The following is a 10,301-nucleotide window of genomic DNA, read 5'->3' on the forward strand; positions in this document are numbered from 1 at the left end:
GTCTTGAGGACTGACGGGTAGGTTGCTGCTGCCCACTGGTCCTTCCTGAAGTGGCTGGAATTGGCACTGAGGAGTGGGTTTGTGCCCCTCCTGCCAGGTTCTAGCCTTGGTTCTCTCTCTGCTGCTGCTGGCACAGGAGAGTCCAGCCTGTGACCGCCTGGGTGGCTGTGTTTCAGGTGGAAGAGTCTGGCGAGCACGTGATTCTGGGTACTGGGGAGCTCTACCTGGATTGTGTGATGCACGACTTGCGGAAGATGTACTCGGAGATAGACATCAAGGTAAAGCAGCTGCTTGGCCAGGAGCTTGGCTCACAGCTCCAGACTGATTTTACAAGTGACTAAAGCCCTGATTCCCCAGGAAGGTCCAAGGGGAGAAGGGTTGTTGGGGTAGGAGATGCGTGTGGGAAAAGCATGATCTGTTGTCCATCTGTGGGAAAAGTTCAGACCTGGTTTGCCCCCTTCAGTGGGGGTTGTTCTCAGTATCCTACATTCACATTCAAGGTTCCCAAGCCAAAGTTATTCGTAGCCTTCTGTTAAGAAAATAGTTGCACCATTATGGAGCTCCCGTTGTGGCACAACGGGATTGGTGGCATCGCTGCAACACCAGGATGCAGGTTTGATCCCCGGCCCGGCACAGTGGGTTAAGGATACAGTGTTGCTTGTAGCTTCGGTGTAGGTCACACTTGCAGCTCAGATCTGATTCCTGGCCTGGGAACACCATATGCACACCATGGGGTGGCCAAAAAGAAAAGGAAAAAAGAGTTGCGCTGTTAACCCATCTGTGGTGATTAGGACTTGGAGTAGATGGTTTCGAGCAGAGAGTGGGAACTGGCTCTTCTGGATTCATTGTGAAGTCTTGGTGTAGCCCCTCAGTCTCTTTGTTTTTTGTTTTGTTGTATTTTTTGCTTTTTAGGGCCACATCTGCAGCACATGGAGGTTCCCTGGCTGGGGTCAAATCAGAGCTACAGCTGCTGGCCGCAGCCACAGCCACAGCAACACAGGGTCTGAGCCGCATCTGCAACCTACGCTGCAGCTCATGGCAACACCGATCCTTAACCCACTGAGCAAGGCCGGGGATCAAACCGGTGTCCTCATGGATGCTAGGTGGAGCCACTGTGAGAACTCCCCTCAGTCTCTTTGTTGACACACACGTTTTCTCCAAGGCCATGTGGTGGTGGCAACGAGTGACCTCAGGTGCTCCTCTTAGCCCAGGACGGGTGCTGTGGAAGACCCTGGGTCTCCCAGAAGCGGGCTACGTGGGGGCTTCAAGGGAAAGCTGTGCTGCGCAGATGTCCTGGGTGGAGGATGGAACAGGCCCTCGCCAGCCTCCAAAGCTGGCTCCCACACACCCATGGTTGTGCAGTGAATGGTGGATGTTGAGAGATACCCTGGGGGTCTCTGATTTAGGCCCTGATTTGCTCCTCCACTGGCTCAGGAACATAAATTCTGCACTACCTAAGTTTTCCAGGCTTCCTAGTGAAGGTACAGCCTTTAGCCTGCTGTCATGCTTGTCACTAATGCTGACTAGGATGAGGGTTCTCGCAGAGCTAGTGTCAAGGGAACCTGACAGTCTGCTTTGTTTCTCAGGTGGCTGACCCCGTGGTCACGTTTTGTGAGACAGTAGTGGAAACGTCCTCCCTCAAGTGCTTTGCTGAAACTCCCAATAAGAAGTAAGCCGAGAGTCCTAGTGACCCTGGGACTCACTGGGGACACGTTCCTCTCCCCAAAACTCTACCCCAATCACGAGCGAGGTGGCAGTAGAGACCCCTAAGTCATAGGCTGTGGGTGCTCAGGTCCCTGGAGTTTTACCCCAGCCCTCTCATCCCTTGTGCCTTTGGACACCATGCTGCGGAATTTTTTGCCTTAGTTACTTTCAGGGTGCATTTTCTTATTGCCATTTTTCCCTGTGCAACATGACTGTCTTAAAATTTTCCCTAGCAGCAGCTCTACTGTGTAATATACAAATGCTTTTCAAAGCTTTCAAAAATAAATTTGCCCCAAACCTTACTTTTTAAAATAGTGATGGATTCAAATGAAAGAAGACAGGGCAGTGCCCTGGTGGTACAGCAGGTTAAAAATCCAGCATTGTCACTGCTGTGGCTCTCAGGTCACTGCCATGGCACGGGTTTGATCCCTGGCTCCGAAACTTCTGTATGCTGTAGGCATGGCGAAAAAAACCAGAAGACAGAAGATGAGTCCTTTTGGCCCAACTCTGCCCCTGTGGCTTTCAGTGATGTCACTGCCTTAGCTCTTCCCCTTGTCACCCTTTTTTTTCTTTTGTCTTTTTAGGGCAGCACCCATGGTATACGGAAGCTCCCATATAGGCTAGGAGTCGAATTGAAGCTGTGGCTGCCGGCCTACACCACAGCCACAGCCACACAGGATCTAAGCCTCATCTGTGACCTACACCACAGCTCATGGCAGCGCCAGGTCCTTAACCCACTGAGCAGGACCAGGGTTCAAACCCGCATCCTCCTGCTTACTAGTCGGGTTTGTTACCCCTGAGCCACGAGGGGAACTCCGGTGCCCCTTTTCTTAAGAACGGCCCTTCCCATAGTCCTGCGACCCTCCTCGTTACCCACGTCCTTTCTGACTAGGAACAAGATCACCATGATTGCTGAGCCCCTTGAGAAGGGCCTGGCCGAGGACATAGAGAACGAGGTGGTGCAGATCACATGGAACAGGTGAGAATGGGCTCGGATTCCAGCGCTGACAGCTTCCCCGCGGGCTCTCCACCACAGCGCGTCGCTCCCGGGAGCGGTGTGGTCTCCTCCTCTTCTCTGCGGTCCTGGGTGCAGTGTGGCGAGGCTGTGGTGACTAGAGCCGTGGAGGAGCTGTGAATCCCAGAACTGTCTGACATCCCCGGGCCCCTCCCTCCCCCAGGAAGAAGCTGGGCGAGTTCTTCCAGACCAAGTACGATTGGGATCTGCTGGCTGCCCGTTCCATCTGGGCTTTTGGCCCTGATGCCACTGGCCCCAACATCCTGGTGGATGACACCCTGCCCTCTGAGGTACGGCGGGAGCGGTGGGAGCCGCGTCGGTCTCCTAGCTCTCAAATGGGAGAAGCTACAAGGTGTTCTTTCCCCGAGAGCATCCAGCATCTTCCGGTGAAGGAGAGTGCCCTTTGACTGGTGTGCCTGCCCACTCCTCCCTCTAAAGTCTTTGGCTGTTGCCAGGGTCACTGCTGAAGGGCCCTCGTGTTTTGTGCAGGTGGACAAGGCTCTTCTCGGCTCGGTGAAGGACAGCATCGTTCAAGGTTTCCAGTGGGGAACTAGGGAGGGGCCCCTCTGTGACGAGTGTAAGTCCTCTAGCGCCTCTGCCTTCTCCACCCCAGTCCCCTTGGGTCCTTGCACCTGGGGCTATGCAGTGGGCTGGGCTCATCTCTGGGACCTGGCAGGAGAAGTGGCTTGGGGCATTCAGGGCCAGTCCACGTCCTGGGCCAGCTTCCGCTCCTTCCCTATCCTGCTGCTGCCGCTTGGTACCTCCTAGAAATGGATGTCATCTCTAGTTTGACATTTGCTCCTCATTTCTGGGATGTGTTTGAGGAAGGGTATCAAGAGGAAGATGGGCGAGTTCCCCTAGTGGCTTAGCAGTAACGAACCTGATGAGTATCCATGAGGATGAGGGTTCAATCCCTGGCCTCGCTCAGTGGGTTGAGGATCCTGCATTGCCATGAGCTGTGGTGTAGGCCAGTGGCTATAGCTCGATTCGACCTCTAGGCTGGAACTTCCATATGCTGCAGGTGCAGCCCTAAAAACACAAAGAAAAGGGAAGATGGGATTGGAGTGGTTTATAGACCAGGATTGGGACTGAGGGAGGAACACATGTACAATTGCTAGAATTAATCGTATCCCCCATATAATTAAATATCTGCAAAAGAAAATGTGTAGGGATACTTTATGCTGTCCGAGCGTGGCCTTAAACCAGCACTGCGGGCATCTGCTTACCTCTGACCCCCGCATATGCTACTAGAATGCGCCTCTGCAGGAGGCTCTTTCTTGGGCCTGAGGCAGCTGCAGTGCTGCTCTGCCCTTGTGCCCTTGACTACCGCCAGAACCACTCCTAAGTCAGCTCTCCTTTTTGCTTTTCAGTGATTCGAAATGTCAAGTTTAAGATCCTGGATGCAGTGGTTGCCCAGGAGCCCCTGCATCGGGGCGGGGGCCAAATCATCCCCACAGCCAGGAGAGTCGTCTATTCTGCCTTCCTCATGGTAAGGGCATGGGCCAGGCTGCCGCCCCCCAGCCTGCCCGCTCGCCAGGTTCTCAGTCCCCAGGCTTCTCTAATCCAGGAACCCTTTCTTCTTACTCTCTTGCAGGCCACTCCTCGTCTGATGGAGCCGTACTACTTTGTAGAGGTCCAGGCCCCTGCAGACTGTGTCTCTGCCGTCTACACCGTCCTGGCCAGGCGCAGGTGAGCAGCCAGACACCTTAGGGAGAGTGCGGCGAGGGGCAGCTCAGCCTCTGGGGGGAGAGGGAGGGGTTGGCCTCCCCACACTCTCCAGTCCTGAAACCTGGTAAGCTGGTTTTTAGAAGGGAGGAGGAAAGGAAGGAGGCCGTCTCCAGCCTGACCTCAGCTTAAAATCTGAGTTTTCTCCTGGAACCCCCTCTTCAGTTCCTGGCGGACGCACGGGAACGTGCCCATGATGAGAGTGTCTGTCCAGTCCACATTCCGCTCTTGCCCAGAGGTCGCTGCCCCCCTGACTTCCCCAGGGAACTCGCTGGAGCCCCAGGCCCTCCCTGCCCTCTCTAGCACACTTGTGCTGATTCTTTGATGGTCAACATTTGGGGGTATGCCGCTTCTCTGCTTTTGACCCCTGTAGGACTGGGGACTCAGCCTTTGTTTTTCTGTCTCAGGGGACATGTGACTCAGGATGCTCCCATCCCTGGCTCCCCTCTCTACACCATCAAAGCTTTCATCCCGGCCATTGACTCTTTTGGCTTCGAGACTGATCTGCGGACTCACACGCAGGGGCAGGCCTTTTCCTTGTCTGTCTTCCACCATTGGCAGGTAAGAAAACGGTACCGGCTGCCCAGGGTGGCCTCTCACCTCTGCAGGGCCAGTCCCTTCCGACCTCTTCCCCTGCCGGGCCCTGAGTGGGGTTACCAGCATCCTAGGGGAGAGTCCTGCTTCTAGGCCTGAGTCTGGGAGGTCGGCCCGGAACATCTGAGACCACTTTGCCTTTCAGATCGTACCCGGTGATCCTCTGGACAAGAGCATTGTCATCCGCCCCTTGGAGCCACAGCCAGCTCCTCACCTGGCCCGAGAGTTCATGATCAAAACCCGTCGCAGGAAGGTACGTGCCCCTTGGGCCCGTGGCCGTCCCCTCACCCCCAGGGGTCTTGGCAGGAGTTAGATCAGTTCATTTCTTGCCTTTTGGCCTTTCTCTAAAGACTGAGAGTAGTTTACTGCACAGCATGGAGAGACACCGTCTGTGTAGGCATCAGCCAGCTGGACCTGAGGCCCAGTCTGGCCAGGAAGGGAGAGCCTTCTTCTCCCCCTGATGACACCCTGAAGGCAGGGCTCCAGAAATAAGCTCGGCCGACATCCCCCCCACCCCCCAACCTGACCCCCAGCTCAAGCACAGGTCAGTCCCCCGCCACCCGGGGCTCATTGCTTGCATTTGCCCCCACTTTGCAGGGCCTGAGTGAGGACGTGAGCATCAGCAAGTTCTTCGATGATCCTATGTTGCTGGAGCTCGCCAAGCAGGATGTTGTGCTCAATTACCCCATGTGAGCGCTGGACTCCTGGCAGCTCCTGTGCCATGCGCAGGGCAGCTTCCTAGACTCGAGCTAGGACCTGGTGTGACCTGGACTCCACGTCGCGAGAGTGTGTCTGGGCGCTGCGGCGGTCGTCCCTAACCCAGGAGCCTCCAAGCCTCCAACACAGAGCCCCTCCCCAGAGGGAAGAGCGTTTGGCCTTCTGGTCCCTACTGTGGCCTCTGCCTGGCTCCATTCCCGGAGAACAGAGAGGAGCTTGGGCTCAGGGAAGGAGACAGGGATGGAAGTTTTGGCCCCACAGGGCCCTGTCCTCAGGATTTTTTTTTTTTTTTTAATACAAGTTTGACCTTAGACATGGTTTTTAAGTGAACAGAACATTCTGACCTCTGCCTTGATCCGTTCCTTTCATCCCCACCCTCCGCCCTGTCCTCCAGCACAGTCCCGTCCTGGCACTTGGGTTCTGGATGTATGTTGGCCCCCAGGAGGCTTCACTGTCTCTTGCTCCCAGCTGTAGCCTTCTTCCGGCCTGGCTCCCCGGGGAGGCGGCCTGCAGGGGGAGGGACGCCTGCCTCTTAATTCAGTGTTCCCACCAGCATTGAGCGCCCTTGACTGTCTCCAGCTCCCGCTCCTGGTGGGTGGGTCCTGAGGTCGCTTGGGAGTGGTTGGGTCTATGGAATCAGAGGTCCGTTCCACCTCCTCCTGCCCCTGACGCGTCTCCCGTGCCCTGGAGCCGGGGGCCAGGACTATGATTTCCAGCCCTTTGCTCCGAGTCCCTCCACCAGCCTTACTCTGCTGTCCCCTGTGTGAAGAAGACACTGTTGATTTGCCTCAAAACCACTTTATTAGGTGCATACCAGGGCTTGATGGAAGAGCTTCCAGCTGCCCCGGGCCCTGCAGGGAGGGATCCTACTTCTCCCCGGCGTCCTGCGCTGCTCTCTTGCTGTAGTCTCTGTACATTGTATACACAGCGCCTGTGTCAGGGACAAGGAAAGACAGCCCATGACCTGGCACCTCCACCCGGGCTCGGGCTCTCCCAGGTGTCCCAGAGGAGTAACAGCCGCAGGCTCCCAGGGGCTGACACATGCCCCGTTCCCTAGAGAGTCCAGCTTCCCTGCTCAGCTTTCCGCCCCAGGTCTCAACAGCTGCTACAAACACCTGGCCACACGGCCCGGGAAACAGCCTGCCAGTTCCCGAAGCCCTTTCACGTAGATTCTCTGAGCAGCCTCCCTGCGGTGTGTGAGGGAGGCAAGCCGGAGTGTGACCATTGCCCCAGACTCAGAGAAAGGGATTCGTCCACTGTCGCCTAGCTAGTGAGTAGCTGTCTGCCTTTTGATCCAGAAAAATTCAGCGTAAGTTCTGCTGCATGGCTTATCTCACCTCTAGGACACACTCATGAAACTAACTGGGTGCCATCCCCTGGAACACAGGAGATATAAACAGGGAGCCCAGTAAACTCATCTCGGGCCGAGGGCTTCACCAGGAACACAGTGTGGAGCCTGGTAGAGGGGAAAGGGACTGAACTCCTGGTCCCTTAACTATCAGGACTCACAGCCAGATCTTGCTTAATGTTTTTTATTCCCCACTCTCCCGTGACCCCACCAGCTACTCACCCAGCATGATCGCACCCACAGCACAGGCCTGCGCTGCCACTCAGGTGTGAATCAGGTGTATAGACATCTTGGTGGAACCGCGAGCCTTCAGCCGGTAGATCCTGTATGCTGCCACCACCAGGCAGCCCCCTAAGCCTGTATAGGCAGAAAACGTGACCCTTGGGCCCCAGTCACCAAGCACATCGCTCTTCTGCTGAGGGACACCTCACTAGGCGGGCTGGATAAATCACCTGCCTTCCTGCTGCTGCTTTGGGGGTGGGTAGGGGCTGTTATCAGAGTATTGAGTTGTTTCTTCTCAGTGTTTGTGAAGTGAATACCCTCCTCCCTGTACAAACAGCCCATCGTCATGACTCTCTCATCCCTCTTGGCTCTGCCCCGGCTCTTCTCCAACCACTGCCAGCTCCCACAGCTGTTCTGCTCTCCCAGGGCCTGGGGGGAAGAAGCCCTGGGGGACCCCAAACTTGTGCCCATCTTGGTTGGCTGCCATCTCCATCCACCCAGACTCCCTTAGTTTCATTGTCAGGATGTGTCCCTTTGTCCCTTGGCACCTTTGCTGTTGGTTACTCAGTGGGTAGGACCACTTGAGTTCTGTGCTTCATTCTTTGAAAGGACTGGGAGACATGTTCTCTCCGAGAGAAGGCCCCCTACTCCCCCTGCTTCCTACTCACCTACAGGCACCAGCGGAGACTCCCTGGTCTTCCTCAGGAGCTTCTCAGACACGCTGTCCTCGCCCTCGGGTGGTGCCCACCAGCCTTTGTTAGACATGATCCCGCCCCCAGATGTTAGCAGCTGGGTCTCCTGAGGCTTCAGCCCAGTCCTAGAAGGAGGCACCTGCAATACAAACTCCAGTTCTCAGTCGGGTGGGCAGGAGGAAGATGCTGCTCTGAGACTGTCTTACCGTGCCCGGCACAGCCGCTACTTGAAAAGATGTCCCAGGTGACTGTCTCCGGTGGCTGGACCACTAGCACCATTTCTCCATCGCTGCTTCTTAACATCTGTCTCTTCCCCAGCTCATTCTGACTCTGCCCTTTTCTCTGCTTCCCCCTCTTCCATCTGTGTCTCTATGGGTATGATCCTTGGGCCAAGAAAAGCAGCTGGAAAAATCCACACATGAGGGTGGGAGGAACAGGCCTTTAGCCTTGGGTTCCCCACTGGCCTCGAGTCTGTGATGGTTGTTCCTAAGGAAACTGCAGAGCCATCCCAGACGATGTGACAGCACTGGTTACCCAATCACCAGAGCCAGAGATTGAGACCATTAAACATGGATTTGTGTATAATTTCATGTAGATTTTGGACATTAGGCTAACAGAACAAATTCCAGTCCCTGGGGGCTCCCCTGTCTCCAGGTCCATCTCTTGCCAGGTTCTTTGCAGTTGCCAACCCCCTGCCTCATCCCTGGGTGGCGGACCCTTCTTACTCTACTTTGCAAACCCCTGTAAATGTCTGATCACAGACTAGACAAAGTCCCAGAGTCGTGGTCCTTAAATCAGGGGTTCTGCCTGCTGGATGCCTTCCAGATCTAAGCATGAGACAAAGTCCCCTCTTGAGGTAATTTCTATTCCTAGTTCCCCCTCTCCTGGAGGAGCAGGGACTGTGTGCCCCACAGGTCCTCAGCATGCCAGCGCTTACCCTGGGAGATGGCTGGAAAGTGGGGTGCGAGCAGCCTAGCCAGGGCTCAGCGTCTGCTGTTTTGAAACGGCCAAGAGCTGATGATAGAGCTGCCACTCTGGGGTCAGGGAAGCAGTGACCGGCTTTATGGAGACTTTGAAGTCAGGAAGGGAGAGGGGAGGAGATAGGACAGGGCACCAATCTTAACCCCCCATCTGCTGAGTTCCAAGCTGGAGCTCCGAGTACTGGAAAGAAATGAAAGATCAGGTGGAGGGGAGCCCTTACCTTGATTCAGCCTGTGGATGTAAGTGGCTGGATCAGCGATGGACCTGGTATGGAGAACTGGCATGGGAACATAGCCAAGGATGGGTGGAGATCCTAGGTTCTTCCCCAAGTTATACTGCCCCAAATACTCTTAGAAACAACGTGGAAAACTTCCTGCTATGGCTCAGCAGTAACGAACCCAGCTAGTATCCATGAGGACGTGGGTTTGATCCCTGGCCTTGCTCAGTGGGTTAAGGATCTGATGTTGCCATCAGCTGTGGTGCAGGTCGCGACACGGTGGCTCAGATCCTGTGTTGCTGTGACTGGCAGAGGCCGGCAGGTGTAGCTCCAATTCAACCTGTAGCCTGGGAATATGCCACAGGTGCAGCCCTAAAAAGACAAAAACAAAAAGAACAAACCCAACATGGGATGTAAATGAAATGCCTTAATTATGAGAGATAGACCTTCTGGTCTTGGTCTTGATCCCTCCAAGGATGTTTTCTAGCCCAGGGAGATTTGTCCAGGAATTTGCATCATCCAGGACTTCCCTCACATCTTCAGAGCCCTTGGGATGCCTGTGGGATGATGCTCACTCAGGTTAACGAGGTGACAACGACCAGCATTATCATCTATTCCGTTTCAGGCATTTACATTTCAGACCTTTCAACCCTTCTACACAAGTAAGCAGCCGCTTGTTCATAGACCAGGAAATAAGCTTCTAAGAGGCTGCATGAATTATTCGAGGGTACACAGCTAGCAAATGACAGTGTCGGGATCTGAACCTAAGTCTGCTTGGCTCCAAAGTACTTTTTTTCTTTTCTTTCCTTTTCTTTTTCTTTTTTTGTCTTTTTAGGGCCGCACCCACGGCACATGGAGGTTCCCAGGCTAGTAGCTACTGGCCTACACCACAGCCAGAGCAATGCCTGATCAGGTCATGTCTGCAACCTACACCACAGCTCACAGCAAAGCCGGATCCCCAACCCACTGAGTGAGGCCAGGGATCGAACCTGCATCCTCATGGATATTAGTCAGCTTCATTTCCGCTGAGCCCTGATGGGAGCTCCCCAAAGTACCTTCTTGCTGAGAAATGGAGAAAGATAGGCT

General features: G+C 54.9%; 2 protein-coding genes across 2 annotated transcripts in view; one reads left to right on the forward strand and one right to left on the reverse strand.

Annotated features, from left to right (window-relative positions):
- The window catches only part of EFTUD2 (elongation factor Tu GTP binding domain containing 2), a 40,503-nt gene extending 34,400 nt beyond the window's left edge, over nucleotides 1-6,103 (forward strand). Inside the window, exons 19-28 of the mRNA XM_047756869.1 lie at nucleotides 177-278; nucleotides 1,587-1,669; nucleotides 2,597-2,683; nucleotides 2,883-3,009; nucleotides 3,209-3,296; nucleotides 4,090-4,208; nucleotides 4,314-4,408; nucleotides 4,852-5,005; nucleotides 5,184-5,291; nucleotides 5,636-6,103. Coding sequence (XP_047612825.1) covers nucleotides 177-278; nucleotides 1,587-1,669; nucleotides 2,597-2,683; nucleotides 2,883-3,009; nucleotides 3,209-3,296; nucleotides 4,090-4,208; nucleotides 4,314-4,408; nucleotides 4,852-5,005; nucleotides 5,184-5,291; nucleotides 5,636-5,731 — 1,059 coding nt within the window. The 3' untranslated portion in view covers nucleotides 5,732-6,103. The remainder of the gene's footprint in view (nucleotides 1-176; nucleotides 279-1,586; nucleotides 1,670-2,596; nucleotides 2,684-2,882; nucleotides 3,010-3,208; nucleotides 3,297-4,089; nucleotides 4,209-4,313; nucleotides 4,409-4,851; nucleotides 5,006-5,183; nucleotides 5,292-5,635) is intronic.
- Nucleotides 6,104-6,537: 434 nt separating this feature from the next.
- HIGD1B (HIG1 hypoxia inducible domain family member 1B) lies at nucleotides 6,538-9,203 on the reverse strand. The gene is given in 4 exon segments (XM_047756872.1): nucleotides 6,538-6,686; nucleotides 7,326-7,460; nucleotides 7,994-8,156; nucleotides 8,955-9,203. Coding segments are annotated over 3 exon segments (297 nt in total). The 5' UTR covers nucleotides 8,091-8,156; nucleotides 8,955-9,203; the 3' UTR covers nucleotides 6,538-6,621.
- Between the last annotated feature and the right edge of the window lie 1,098 nt (nucleotides 9,204-10,301).

Source organism: Phacochoerus africanus, chromosome 14 (assembly GCF_016906955.1).
Source record: "Phacochoerus africanus isolate WHEZ1 chromosome 14, ROS_Pafr_v1, whole genome shotgun sequence".
NCBI lineage: Eukaryota > Metazoa > Chordata > Mammalia > Artiodactyla > Suidae > Phacochoerus > Phacochoerus africanus.